Below are 16,409 nucleotides of genomic sequence, written 5' to 3' on the forward strand. Positions count from 1 at the left end.
ATTCCTTTTGATACTTGTCGTCTTGCTTTCTCTTCTTTCTTTGACTACAGCAGAGGCAATAGCTACATGCGATATAGTTTATGTATTCTTTCAAATTAATTTCACACGAACATTATTTTGTTTCAGGTACCGCGTCTTTTATTACCATTGCTTTTTTGTTATGAGTAATGTTTGGTTCGCGTTCTAAACAGGTATCCTTGGCAACTTATAAGGGTACTGCAACGGCACCAGCCAATATATTTTCTTAAATTCTACACTTTTGACGAGAATTATTTTTTTTTCCTTTATGCAGATATAAAAATCATTTCGCCGAAAGATATTTTAGATTTATTTTTCAATAAAAAAGTGTTTAAAATGCAGTCCATATGACAAATAAAATTAGGGGTCTTCCACTTAAGGTTTTCGGTCCACCTTGTTTGAAATACGGTCAACTTTTCAAGACGGTATCGAAAGTTTGAAAAGTGTCGCGTTCTATCTAAAAATGTTCCCGTGCTGACATGCAAGGAATGGATTATATGTCCAGTTTGAATCCGAGTTTATTCCGAGTTTATTCGTCTTTGCTAATTGAATCATTATTAACGCTCATGAAACTCGGATTCAGATATATTCTATTTAGAGATACTGATATTCGATCTACAGGAAGGAAAATCGAATGTCCGTAAAGGTCGTTACGTTGATTGCTACGATGCAAAATGTTTTTATATGAACCACTGACGTATTTAGAAGCGTTGAAATAATGATCTCCATACCGCAGTCTGCCTGCTATGATTCGATGACTCTTTTTTAACCACTGTTTTGGCATCGAAGGGATTTGAAGTATAGCTATTTTTTGACAATATATGCATGTATACATGTATGTTCGATATTTGGACATTTCGAATCAAGTATTATAGGAAAGTTACACAAATGTGTACACAAACAAATATATGTATAGATGACATAGGCAATAGGACTTTAATTCTTCATTCATTATATAATATGTATATCTCTTTATGTTTCTGACAGTTTGCATTCACGTTTATATTTGTGTTTGTTAAAACAAAGACACAGTGGGATTTAGTAAAAAAATATCCTGGCACAAGGTAAATTTCCTCTTAAGCAGATGTAACTTACAGCAGAGAAATTGAAAATGAACTTGTTATCCCCTATATTTTCATAAATATTTTAATATATTTGCTTCAATAAAATTTAGTAAATATTTCTATAACAATTCATTCATTTTATAAATCATAGTTCATAATTATCAGCGGTTCAATCAATAACTTTTTTTATCAGTTTTAGCTTACAAATTCTTTTTTTCCTGCCGGATAAATATTTTCCTTCCGGCAGTATTATAATTTATCACCTCTTCCATTTTTGCGTCTTATCACTAAACAGAGGAAGTATCATTCTTTAAGGTGATAGGATAAGTATTTTTAATTACCGTTTTGAAACATACAATTTGCCCGGGAAAATATATACAATTTCTAGTCTGTGTTGCAATGTAAAATATAACTTTATTGTATTATTCTCTAATTTGTTCTCTATGTGTATGTTTCATATTATCATGTATAAATTCTAATATTATTTTCAATTAAAGTTAAGTCACCAGACACCTAAAAGTCTTATATATTTTAGCTGAGGTATCTTTGTACATATCAATAAAATTTAATGTAATTCATTTCAACTGTTCCGGTAATTACGATAATATACATATTTCTAAATAAAATAATTTCGATACATCTTAAATGAAATATAATTGTTTGGAGAAAATATATATTTGATACTTTGAGGTTAATTTTAGAATCTGAGTGTTGCTTTACTTAAAATATAGGCCGGTCTTCCTTTATCTGAAAAATTCTCGACAGTTTTCACCAGAATGATTACAGGGTTGGTTGAAAGTATTTCTAAGCTAAGTGTAGTTTACCTAATAGTCGTGGCTTTACGAGTTTGATAATGTCTATGTATTACTTGCCGAAACATGTTAGAATAATTATTATAATTCATCATGCATTTACATGTTTTATTTTAAAAATATATTGAATTGCTGCAACTTAGTAGACTTTAAGCAGAGCTATTTCTGGATTCTTCATCTTTTTTTTTTGAAAATCACTGATACTCTGTGTTTTAATTCTCTGCAATATATCGGAATCATATTTGCATTGCAGAAATTTATTTACTCTACTTTTGAAAGAGGAGGGAGAGTCGTATGTTTTAGTTAAACATATTTTAACTGTATTTCAGATTTATTCAACAGTCCTTTCATCGTTCCAGAGCCAGAATTTACATGGAGTAGTAAGGTATAGATTTGCATACTGTTGACGATAATATTCACATTTGGAACATAGAGCAATCCGGCCAGTGTTATTTTCTTTGTTTTCTTTTCCTTGCATAAAAAAAATGTTCATCATGTCTTGATTGCATTATTTAACACATTATTTTTCACCACGAACTCTTGACTTTCCTTAGGTTACAATGGTGAAAAAACACGACCGAATCCATGTTATCTGTCGAGCTTGAGCTCCAGTCCAAATTGTTCACCATTTATTTTATTTCAGTATTCTACGAAGCTTCTGGAAAAAGTTTCTGAAATAGTTCCTCCTAAAGAATCAGGCATAAACAAACCAAACATTTTATTACTCGGGGCAGCAGGAAGTGGCAAGTCATCATTTATAAACTCGATTGCAACTGCAAGTGAAAACAGAAAAGTTAATCTTGTCCCCACAGCCGCAAATAGGGACCATGTTACAACGGTGGTAAGTAACGATGTCTAGATTTCATAATATTTGCGGTTTCTTTGTGTATAATACTAGTGTACCCAGTATCTGTACAGTTTGCTTGAAACATGAATGTAAATGTGATTGGGCCTGAATACATGGATTAAGTCAAAGGACCACTACGTCGAATGATGTATATATATTTAGAATAGTAGACCTTGGCCAAGCTGTAATAAATTAGGCAAAAATGTCAATCTGTCGAAAGAGACAGACTGGGTTCTTAACCAAATTTAAAAAATAAGGCATAGACGGTTATAATTGTATAGAGAATGGAGGAAAAGCATACATAATTTACTAAAAGCGCCTAGTGATTAAAAATTAAAATAACCGACACATGTTTTCAAAATATATACAAGTACACCCATTCAAACCAAACCAAAACCATGCACCCTCAACCCAAAATTTCAATGCATTCGGTATCATTTCTATAAGCAATATTTATTCTTACAACGGGACTTCTTTATATCAAGCTATTTGTTCAGCCTTTGTTCAATCTCGGATATTTTCTGTAATCTTTCATTTTGCCTATTTTCTTCTCTTGCACTATTCAGCGGCATTTTAAGACTTCTTCGTCCAACATCATGACATAATCAGCTAGGTCACGTGTTGTACGGTTACCAGAACTCTACTATCTACCTTTATTTACAATCCAAGCTTCTTCTGTCCACGAAACAATTATGTTGGCTGACTTTCTTTTATTGCTGCACCTTTGGATTAAAAGCTCTGAATACTTGTTTTATTTGATCTTTATATCTAAAGGCGAAGTCTTATACACTATTAAAAGAAAGTCCATGGTTGCCCGTGATATATGATATTCTCTGGTAGCCACACAGAACAACCAGTCTGGATTAGCAATTCAAAATTTCATGTTATAAGTTAAATTTTAGTGTTTTCATCTGAAATGTATAAAGGCAATACATGTACAGCCCAAAAGTGTTTTGAAAATAAATTCCAGCGGGTTTGAAATGTGCAAAAGAAGCAATGTTCAGCAACAAACAAGCATTAGAATTGAACAAGCAAGTAGTAAGGCAAATATATTTACCTGCAGCAAAGAAAATTATTTTGACCACACACTTTCAGCATTATGCGAGGAGGAAAGACATACAAATATGTCTTGACTGCGGTTGATAAATCAAGCAAATGTAAGAAAGAAGAACCAGTCCGTCCCAAGGATAGATAGTGTCGCAGTTTTTGAAAACATAAAGAATGAAAATCAGGCTAAGTAAAATAGATTTTCATAGAGATCAAGCAGTAGTGAAAAGATAGTAGGGCACTAACTGAAAAACAGTTTGGTTATCAGTATTGTAAGAAGATTGAAAGATCACATAAAGAGAACAGGGAATAGGAGATGACCTTATAAAAGTTATCAATGCAATAAACGCACACACGAATACGTCCCAACCAGTAATAAAAAAGAATATTCGACACAGTTAAGACTATTGTTATCCTAAATTATGTAGTCAATTTGCTAAGTTTTACTTTTGTAATAAGTGTTAACTTCTAACAGTCTAATACAAGTAGTAAATAAAAGACACCTATGCAAGATCAAAACCCGTTGATCATTGATCAAAACCCATTTCTATGGTACAGTTATGAAACGTTGTTTTTTTTTGTTTTGTTTTGTTTTTTAAATGCGGTTGTAACCAACTGTTTTGATGTACACCGCTTTTGTAGAGTTGTAGTGTTCAACACCTTTACAGCTAGTCTTTCCTGTTTGACTGCGTAGGACGTCATTTATGATAAGAAGATATTCAATCCTGCCGGGACTGAGTTTGTTTGACATCTGTCTTCGTGTCTTAATAGGGTTTTTAAGCCTTAAGGGTTTTTCTCTTCATACTCTGTCTTTTGCAAACCCATTTTAGTTAATATTAAGGTTGCTTAAATATAAATAGACACATGTATTATGTATTCTTCTGTTTCCATGGCTTTTTACGAGGTGTACACCTGGTGGGGAACACTTTTAATTTCAGCTCTCACATTTTAAGTACAGACAAAAATGCAAGCCGTATTTACAAATATTGGTATCAATTAAACCCTACCAAAAAGTCAAGACATTGAAAACTCCATAACAATCTAATAGTAACGGGTACGGCTTTAACATGCATATATTATAGCAAAGGTGCATACTAAATATCATTTTTATATGGAATGCGAAGCTCATAAAAGACTAAAACATAGATACATATATGTTATAGAATGCAGTACACTGAAACAAATAAAGAATATCTAATTTGTGTATATTTTTTTGTATTTTTTTTTTGTATTGTGATAATATCTATCAGTAGTACAGACATTGAGACTAAAACAATTTTTTATATGTTGAAAGTGCCCACCATACTTGTAAAGATTTTGCATTTTATGTTTATTTTTGTAATTTGGTTAAGAACCTCAATATTCAATGCAATGTTCACAATTTATGGCTTATTTTCATTTTTGGTCCAGTACTCCCATTTTCAATATATGCTACCATTCCAGTTGTTATATATCTGACTCATTCATTGCTAACATTAGAATAAAATAATTATCATTAAAAGTTTTCAAAATAATTGTCATTCTTTCATTGATTAAAATATAGTAGGTATGTAGAGTAATGTTGTTTTTAATCTTTGAATAATAGGAGTTAACGAACATAGATTTTGAACTGATTCACACAGTCGTAGAGCAAAATTTCAGCTGTCATTAAAAGGGCAGTGATTAAAAACAAGAAGAAAATCTAAATAATTTTCGCCTAAACCTGTTCAATAACTCGTTAAGTTGGCAAAGATTTCATATCAAACGAAGGCCTCTCACGTTCTTGTAGAAAACAGATTTACCGTCCCTGGTTAATATTTCATTTAAGACTACTGGAGCCAAACTCTTAAGTGAGTTATAGCAAGAGTCGTACGCAAGAATCGTACGAAGTTTGTAAATAATATCCAAATACAACTCAACGAGCAATTCCATATTATGTTTGTAAGTTACTACAATTACAAAAGTACAAAACACTGCTGAAGAACTGAGTTTACAAACATCAACGTCAAAATGATCATTATCAGAGATATGAATAGATTTGCATAATTATTTATTCTCGGTATCAACAGAACACATTGGTTTGTTTTGATAAAAGTACTTTTTGCTTACCACAAAACATTGTGTTTGTAACAAAAAATGTAAAAAATCTAAATAACTACGTCAAATTCCAGTTCCTTTGACATGCTTGTTTTGGATGATCAAAAATGTTATATTGTTATATTAACTTAAGATGATCTTTTTTCTTATGTAGTCTTTAAGTACTAATCAACTACATAAGTTTGGAAGAAATGCAGACTACTATTTATCGTATATTAACATGTTTGTTGACTGAACACAGCAGAGAATAGTTGATACTTCCTATCTTAACACATTTCTGTAAACAATTAAACATATTTAAATAACCATGTGTTTTTATTCTCACTTTCTTATTTACATAGATTGTTTAGAAAGTCATTCATTTAGTTAATTAACGAAATAAATATTTTATTCAGTTAAAGCTGATACCTGTATATTCCACTTTATGCTGATTTGTTTAATAGCTGTGCCGTAACAAATATTATCCTGCTTTTGAACAGTACCGAAAACTAGAAGGAAAAGGGGGAACATTAACAAACTACGTCTTTGCTGATGTGAAAGGCCTTTCAGGTGCAGACACTGGGATTCATATTGAGAATATTATGAATCTTATACAAGGACACATAAAGGAAAAGTATGAGGTATTAATATCTTTTATTATCTATAAGTGATTTAAACACATGAGCGATCATGATTATCAGATGAAGGTAAATTCTAACACGACCAAATATATCGCCCTATTTCAAGTTCAGCAGAATAGCTGTCATGCTAACATGACTAAATATTTATTGCTACCTGTAAGTCTTGAACCTAGCGATATATAACACAAATCTACCTCTCTCATTTTGTACGACCATTAAAAACCGGTAACCTGTTAACCCTGCCATTGAGTAGAAATAGAAGAGTTTATCTGAACACTTTAATGTGGAAGAGATAACTAAGTATTGAAAGTTACCGTTGTCCGTGAGCTGAACCCGCTTAATTTAATAGTAGAAAAAGGGCACTAGAGTCAGTGTATGTCTTTTACGCAAGCGATTTGCCTGAACACGCAGACAGAATGAAGTCATCAGAACTTAGATTAAATATGTAAACTTTCTTACCACATCTCAGCAATCCAACTTTGAATACGTCAACAATCACGAAAAGTAAAATTTAAACAATGTGCCGTAAATGTCATTGATAACTGTTTTTAAAATGTATCGTGTCAAAAATTGTTAGGTGCCTATATTCATAAAAAAATAGATGGGATCAACATGAAGAACAAGTGTGTGAAAATAAGCACTCTAAACTTATCAGAATAACTAAATACCTAAATGCAGATATAAGTAATTTGTTTAATAACTCTAGGGATTTTTGAAAACGCATCAACTATATAAATTTCTCCTAAGGAAACATAGAAAAAAATCTTTAAAATTCAGAAGACGGCAACTTGACTTATATTGAAAGTATTCTTCCAGACATCATCCAGTTATCTCTTATGTAAGCTTAAATGGTTAACTTTCATAAACAGGATTAGGACTTAGTACAAAATTTTGTTTTATTATGCATTAAAGGAGCTTGCACTTTCTTATATTTGTGACAAAATTTATATTTATGACAATACATACTAAAGTCTTCGTTCTAAAGAAAGTTTTGATCTATAGCACCTTCACAATAAAACTAATTTACTTAAAACGTTCGGTTTCCTTTATGACTGTAGACATTTTGAAAGATATACCTTACTTAGTTACCACCTCGGTGGCCTACCGTTGTCACCGATCACCATTTTTTATACTTATTTATCATTATTGATTATGGGAAATTGGTGACGGTTTTCTCTCATCAATCGGTTTAAGCTTTTGCCATTAACCATTCCTACAATACCTAGCTGTGTCGCGTTATGTGTGTTTTGTCATTGGTGTATATTTGCTTTATCTTGTCTAAGATTTATCTGTACAAATCTATCGTTTACGCCAACATACGCTGCTGTAGGGTTTTGAAATTTTTACTATTTTGTTCTATTTGTTTAGAATGAAAAAATAAAAATATCTAAATACGTTTATTTTTAAATTACTGAATTTCACCTCAGAGTATATAATGCGGCTTTGCTGACAAACTATTCGGCGGAGAGCCGGATAACAAGTTCCGAAAGACTGTAACATAATATTGAAGTTTTGCTGTTATTTAACTAAACTATTTTTTCAACCTATTTAAACATTCATGTAATAGTAAATCCATTGATGCGCGCCTCTATTATTGTAGCGCATTAATACTTGCATCGTTTGGTGTAAGTTTACACGTCGCACTTTGATCCTTGAAAATGATAGACAAACATAATTTAGATACATTTATGTATTAATTTCAGTAAAGAATATGAAAAAGTCAGCATAACATTAACGCTAAATTACATTAGCCGTATTTTATGCATTGTGAAGGTTTTGAACAATGGACCAGCAAGAGGCATTTAGTTTCCGTTATAAGAATTATTTGATTTAGTTGTTACAATATAGATCGATATTATCGATTTTCGTAGACATGTTCTGGTAAAGAATTAATGTATTAGAGACGGAATCAAAACATAAATTGCTACTTTTAGTTACTGAATAAATAGAGGCGTGCGAGTATGTTCGCTTTTCAGATCAGTTTAGCAAGCTATCCGACAGGTGCAGTAAGCTGTTTGAATACAAATTGAACGAACATGATACGATATAGTCTACGAATTTTGAAATCAGTATAAACATAAAATAGTAAATTTTCAATGCGTTATCATTTAAAAGATACCCTATGCAGGGAGTCGAACGTATTTTAACTCGATAAAATTTTAAGCGAGAGCTAAAGGTTCGCAAAACATCGTAAGTAAACACGATCCGAAGACAATATTTTTTTTTAAATATTATGTTTTGTCAACAATAATGCAGTTATTAAAACTGTATATTTGTTGAGACTCCTGGGATTTTAAAACAAATAATGGAAACTGAATGATAGCACCGTCAATTTATTTTGCATCAGCTTCAAAGATTCGTTTGCTACAGGTATTCTATTCTGTTTTAGTTACTTTATTCCGAAATGAATAATGCTTTATTTGAAGAGCAAACGTCTATGCAAAACAAATCTCCTTTAAACACAGTCCTTCTACTTTCTCCTTTCTGAAACACCAACATCGAATATCAGAAAACAATTCACCAACAGCTAAAATAATTTTTTCAGTATCCGATAGATGGATCTATTTTAGACTCCAACGTGTAAACATTTAGATGAAATTAGTAAAAGAAAACGTTATTTTCACCAAAGAGAATAAATAGAAAATTATACTATCATTTTTTTTTCCGACTTCTGAAAAATACTATATTTTGAAAATTGTTGATCACACGGAAGAGCTAAATAGAAAATTCGATTCATTTACTCCAAATAAATTTATTAAACTTATATTTTACTTAAAGCAGCATGCCTTCAGATTTGGCTAAAAAGTGATATTTCTTTCAAATTGAAGTTTTGGTCATATTATGACCATAAGAGTATGAACTTTTGTTTCTAGAATATTTTAAAGATTACAAATCAAGAAATTTAAAAAGATGACCACGTCGGGAATCGAACCCCGAACCCCCGCAGCAATAAAGACATTTTCCCGTCGTCGTAACCAAAAACGCTACAGCTGAAGTAGTGAATAATGACTTCAAAATATAGATTTATAATCGAGACAGTTTACCTGAAGTAAAAGCGTGACAAAGGCTAATCGATTTTCATCGTAAAAAGTAGTAAAAACAGCAAATTCTCATGTGTATCCGTAACATATGTCAGTAATTAAGTTGTAAAGCCTTCTTAAGAAATATAGCATTTATTTCAAGATATCTAATACGTTCGAATCTAACACATCGTTTCGCATAGATATTGACGCGTGATACGTATAGTGCACATGGATTAGAGCTGTATACAGTCTTGCGAATGTCGCCCGATCGTTCAAAAACAGAAAATGCAGAGTACCGGTCAATCAACCGTAAGGCCTCTGAATGGAAAATAATCGGACGGTTACCATGTGGCTACATAACAAGTATATATAGTGTTATCGGTGTGGAAGCTGCAGATCGACCCGTAATACCTTTTACGCAATCCCGCTTTAAATACAGAAAAGTTTAGTCAAATATTGAAAATTACTTGGTCGAAAGGTGGAGTATTGAATATTAGTAATACCAACTTTTGAATTATTTAAGTCAAAATCTCGAGCTAGTAAGTCAGTTTTCGAGTAACGTACTTCATAACATAACACGCATCCGACACTTATGCTCTTCTGAATATTGCAGACTTTTCAATACGCCTGTAAGACTAAAGTAAAATTACGTTTGTTTATATAGAGTTATGTTGGAATATTTTACCTTTATCTTTCTTGGAAACTAGGATAGAAAACGACATCCTGTTGATATTCAACATAACCAAATCCTCCCTTATTTCATATACGTGTACAACTTTAATCTAAAATCTTTAAAAACAAAGCGAAGACATGTCCAGAAACAGATATTAACCACAACAGATTGGTGTAAAATTATTGAATAAAGTCATGACATTCATGTTTTTATATCATCTGAAAAGCAGTTACACCACTTGTTTTTTTTTTAATTCAATGCTTTAAAATGACATACGAATCGATAACAGTAAATTAAGCAACAATATTGTACCATTTGTATTCTCAATCTTAAGGTAAGTGACTAATCATTTAAGCAGGACTCTGGTCCATTCTGTATGGATGTTGTTTGATTGGAGTAGAAACTGTAAGTTCAGTGTCATGAAAGATTTTTCAGTACTAGTAGGTACATTTTGAAACAAATGTTCAGTTTCATGGATAAGTTGTTTCAGCTTTTCTCTTTGTTGAGGTTCCAAATGAGAAAGTTTTTCATCCAGGTGTCTTTATCTGAAGTTTTGTTTGGCCGTGGACAGTGCTATTAGACATTTTCGAATTAAGTGTGTACGTGGACTGTGGACACCTAAGACGATAGCTTTTTTTCAATAGGACCGATGTCTCAACATAATTTGATTATGTTATGCGCGGTAGGAAAAAGAGTTTATAGCGACAATAGGGTTTGAGTTACTATGCGGTAGGTGATATAAATTCGGAATTGCCTGTTTTAGCTCGACTTTTCGAAGAAAAAGTAGAGCCATTGCACTAGCTCCGGCGTCGGCGTCGTCGTTTTTTTTTTAAGTTTTAGATAAAGTCAAATATCTCTGTTACTATCAAAGCTTTTGAAACTTATAATAGTTATTTACTATCAAAGTCTACTCTACACCAGGAGAAATAATCTCCATAACTCTGATTTGAATTTTGATTGAATTATGCCCCTTTTCAGCTTAGAATTTCTGGTTAAAGTTTTTGATAAGGTCAAATATCTCTAGATCTGTTACTATCAAAGCCATTGACTTAAAACTTAAAATAGTTATTTACTATTGAAGTATACACCAGGAAAAACAACCTTCAATACTCTGATTTGAATTTTGACATAATTATGCCCCCTTTTTACTTAATTGTTTTGTTAAAATTTTTGGTAAAGTTAAATATCTCTGTTACTATTAAAGTTTTTTTACTTGAAACTTAACATACTTTTTTACTATCAAAGTCTATACGAGGAGAAACAATCCTCATTACCCCGATTTAAATTTTGACAGAGTTATATCCTGCCGTATTAACTTGGTTTTGTTTTCTGGTAAAGCTCTAATTCAGAGTCAAGCACTGAGAAAAGTCTTACGGAAAGCTCTTGTTCCGCGTTGCTGTCCATCAGAGAGAAGTTATGCTACACATATCACTAAAGATATTGAAGCGCGCCATGAGCTCTGCACGTCGTCATAATGTGGTGAACATTTGGGCCAAGTTTCTTTAAAATCCTTCAAGCAGCTCAAGACATCGCACACGAAACAAAGTTATATGACCTTTGACCCCTAAGTGTGATATTGACCTTGTAGCTAGTCATCCAAAACATGCGCTCTGCACGTCGTCTAGATGTAGTGGACATTTGTGCAATGTTTCTTTAAAATCCCTCAGATACATCAAGAGTTACGGAGCGGCACGAAACAAAGTCATATAACCTTGACACTTAAGAGTGAGTGACCTTAAAGCGTGCTACCTGATACAGGCGCTCTGCACGTCGTCTTGATGTGGAGAACATTTGTCAAGTTTGTTTAAAATCCTTTAAGGGGATCACAAGTTACAGAGCGGAGTCGACACGAAATTGCTAACGGACAGACAGACACACAGGCAGACAGACGGCCAAATGAACACCTGTTGTATAAAAAAAAGACGTCCCCCGGGCGTATAATAACAAGAAAGGAATGGAGACGCAAGCTATTATATTATACGTTTTCTACAGTTTTCACAATGATTTACCTACAGACCTATATTTTGATCCCAGCTGAACCAGTTTAGATTTGTTCATGTCGGACGACGATGTTATACGGATACAATGCGATCAGACTAGCTCATCTTTTCAACTTTGACGCAGATGCGCAACTTATAATATTAAAGAACATTTCAGGAAAGTGTTATGACGCTAGATCAAATATTTTTGCGATATGTATAACAAAACATTTCTCAGGTGAACAGAGGGACGGAAAAACAAATCTAAATCTTATCCTGTTCGGTGACAGAATAAGCCAGACCTTACCATCATTATAGGAATGTTTTCCTACCAAAAATAAATTAAAATAATCATGTTGAGACGGTCCCCTTGAAAAATCGATCGTCTTAGGTGTTCACAGTCCACGTAGACTTAATTTGCAAATGTCTAATATCATGTTCAATATCACAATCACTTGAATTTTCAATTTTTTCACTAACAGGTAAACTAACACTCAGAGATTGAGAGAGTTATTTCTATCAATCTATTCTTTTAACATATTTATGCGCCTCAAGGAAGTGTTTATGATGTAATTCAGATCATTTGACTTTATTTCAACAGTATAAGAGCCGTAATATCTAGCTTGTAATATTTTGCCAGGGAAGTGCCAAAACTCTATCACCTGGTTTAAATCTCTTCGGCACATTGGTCATATTTTGGTTTAATTTTGTCTTTAACAGATTGCCAGCTCACTATCTTTTGTTAAAAACTGTCATCTTTGAAGTAACTTTCTCTTTAAGTGGTTTTAATGGCTAAACCTAGCAGCCTCTTCTAAATTTTCAACATGTTTTCCTCAATGAAAGTTTTGACCTCGGTACCAGTACACTTTTTAAATTCTTCAGTTGACATCTCCAGTTCAGTTTATCATATATACTACCTATCTTCTTTGGTGTACACCACCTATCAAAAAAACTGCTCTTTCACTCGCGCAAATTCAATATGTGTCTTGTCAGAATTCTTTCTACAATTTCGAAATATTTGCCTGTAAGCCTCAGGAACAAGCTCATAACCTTTCAAGATTAAATCTTTGTAAAGACTTTGTAAAAGAAGATTCCAATTGTCTTTGGGCCATTTAAGATTCTACTATTTATTGAAAATGTACGAACTATTTATAAACTTCTTTTTCTTGTAAAGGTGCAGCTAAGCTATTATTTTTGGTTACATCAAAGTGAGAAGTACCTAGAGAAGATTCTGTTCTTCTACTTTCCAATCTAACGGTTATTTTTTCTTCATTCAAATTATTGCATTTGTTTTTCTTCTTTCTCTTAATCTATCTCTCTCCCTTCTGTCTCCATCGTATTCTTTCTTCTTTTGCTTGATATTCCAACATTAATTACATTTCTGTTAGTTTTAAATCAGATGGAGCTTCTGCAATAAATGAGTTAGTAGATGAATCAAACATGTCTTCATCCATGAAATATTGTTTGAGCATAGATGACTTTACTTCAGAAATGTTGTAATGCTAGGCAAGTAGAAGTAAATCTTTTTTTACTTAGCTAACTTGAACGTCTCTCGGATGGCTCATACGTAAGCTTATCAAACTCAAACGACATTTTTAAAGCTGCTAGAATATATAATGTACCAAAAACTCAAAATTAAAGGTTTATTCTTTTTATTTTTTTTTAATAGAAAATAATTGTAAAATTCAGCTGAAAAGTCTTAAAATATGAATTCAAAAGAATAGCAATACATGGTTGTTTCCGGGCGAGCCCCCAATTTCTGTTACGTCAAAGGGCAACAATAACAAAAGTTTATTCATAAAAGTAACAATTCGAATACGTTAAAAATGACAAGTAGCCGTAAAATCTAATCTATTATGCAAAAAAGTTCAAACCCTGTCCAGGCTGTTCACAAATTCAATCTGAATTTAATGTGTCCCAAATACATATAATTCTCTTTTCAAAGATAAAATTTTAAAATCCACAATTATTAAATCCTCAAATGTTAAATATCTGAACTGGAAATATTTTGTTATTAAGAAATACAGGAAAGTTTGATATAAATTCTCACTCTGGGCTCTATTCTGTCTACAGACAATTTCTTAATTCGTGCGTCATGGAAGGTTTCACAACTTACATGAATCACCAAGAATATAGAGAAGATTCTGCATAACAAAGAACAATCCAGACACACACACATGTCTATATATATAATTGTCACACCCTGTTTATCAGTATTGTGGTAGAACATTCTCGAGCACCATTGAATATAAACAACATACATGATGTTTCTAATTTAAAGTAAGTTAGTAAACAGTCAATAAGTTATCAATAAAGTATAGCTTTTGGGGAAATGACATATACATAACAATATAAACAGGACTTTGCCTAAAAACAGCTTTTTAGGCTCTTTTATGGCTAAGCCGATCATATCACTATTTAATCTGCCATTCATTTAGAAATACAATGTATTTCTATGTTACTTCGAAACAAACTATTTACATATAATATTGGTATTTGTCTGTTTTTGGTGACTTTCTCTATTCCAGTTCAAAGACGATGTTACAATACCAGAAACCGATGACTGTTTTATCAAACTACCAGAGGAGAGTGACAAATTTCAATGTGTGGTGTTTGTTTTCGACTGTCGTTTCAACCCAAGCACAACAGAAACACTAATGAAGGACATTTTTAAACTTAACTCTTTGCTGCACAATATTGGTAAGGAAACTTAAGAGATACATGCAGTTATCTTATGTTGAAAAGAATGGAGTGTAATAAAACATGTAATAATATTAATAATGAAAATAATTATAAGTATAATAATTTGAATCGTCCTTTCGCATGGAGTGCCTTTTGTGTCAGTAAAACGTGATTAATTCTAGTGTTTACGACAATGACTGTGAATTACATATATACTACATGGAGTTGGAATTTATTTTTACTGTACTTAATCTTAACTCTGACTCTTATACCTACGTGAGACAAGATAAAATGACAAAAGACAACATTTTTAGAAACGTTATGCTTGGGGATTTTTTTATGTCTAATTGCTGTAGAAATATCATTCTTATAAACAAGGACTGCCTTTTCATTAGCAGAAATATCTTTATCCGGTTTATATTAGACTATTCATTTACAACTCTCAACAGTTTGTAGTATTACTGGATATACCCCTACGAAAATTAAAGACGCAATATCCATGTATTGCAATAATGTGATTCTTGACACGTATGTACAAATACTTGAACAGTTATTTGTGGATCATATGCTCTATATATATGCGTTCATGTGGGTATGAACCACATCAGGACTTCTCGCAAATCACCGAGTCGCTGTTTTACGCAGAATAAGCATTTCTAGAATGCATTTGTGATACATTCAAAGTTAGGAAAATATCCCCTTAACCAATTATTTCACTTATTAAATGCGGCGTTTTTAAATTTCATATCAAACACATGTGGATACATTTTAATGAAATACAGTGCATATTCCACATAGAACAAAAACAACAATGATGCAAGAAAAGTAAGAACTATGGAACAATTTGATTTTATGTTTATTATCGTTCGTTATGGGACGTAAAGACGCGTTCAAATATAAAGCATGACGAAAGGAAGGCATTTCTGTAGTAGGACGCTTTTTCAGTTGTGCTATTTTTTATTATAGGAGTTCCACGAGTAGCGCTATTGACTCATATAGACAAGATTTGCCCGAAAGTTCGATCGGACATTAGGAATACTTTCTATAGCAAAAAGATCAAAGAGAAGTTAACAAGATACGCTGAAGTTACAGGCCTCCCTGAACCACTTTTCTACCCGATAAAGAATTATGAAGATGTGCGATATCCAGATCCGATGACGAATATCCCACTCCTGCTAGCTTTAGAAGCGTGTTTAAATTCTGCAATGACTTACCTTAGACAAGAGCTGCCTGGCTGCAGTGCATCAGGCAAATTAAGTGGGGAATCTGATTCGTAGGCTCGATGCACTTTTTTCATAGTTCAGTATTACAATAACAATGTTTGTCAACCATATTTTGAATTACAAAATTAACTTTGAAATATTTCCATTTTAAACAGGTGTGAAAAGATTCGTCATAAATAGTCATTTTTAATTATCCATGTTTTCAAAGTCAACAGTTACAAATTATTAAATATACAAGTTGTTTGCTGTAACATTTCATTTATAGTTTGATTTGAAAAAAAAAAGCTTGCAAAATATATTTAACAGCAATAGATCTTACATTCCATGATGATTTCATCAGATCAA

The 16,409-nt window shown here is 32.3% G+C and overlaps 1 protein-coding gene across 1 annotated transcript; it reads left to right on the forward strand.

Annotated features, from left to right (window-relative positions):
• Positions 1–2,223: 2,223 nt before the first annotated feature.
• LOC128554955 (interferon-induced protein 44-like) lies at positions 2,224–16,118 on the forward strand (the record flags this gene model as incomplete). Its single annotated transcript, XM_053536296.1, has 5 exons — positions 2,224–2,279; positions 2,538–2,735; positions 6,308–6,484; positions 14,688–14,859; positions 15,808–16,118. Coding segments are annotated over 5 exons (914 nt in total), but the record flags the coding sequence as incomplete, so codon positions are not given.
• Positions 16,119–16,409: the final 291 nt, after the last annotated feature.

The sequence above is a fragment of the Mercenaria mercenaria genome, unplaced genomic scaffold, assembly GCF_021730395.1.
Source record: "Mercenaria mercenaria strain notata unplaced genomic scaffold, MADL_Memer_1 contig_898, whole genome shotgun sequence".
NCBI classification, from domain to species: domain Eukaryota; kingdom Metazoa; phylum Mollusca; class Bivalvia; order Venerida; family Veneridae; genus Mercenaria; species Mercenaria mercenaria.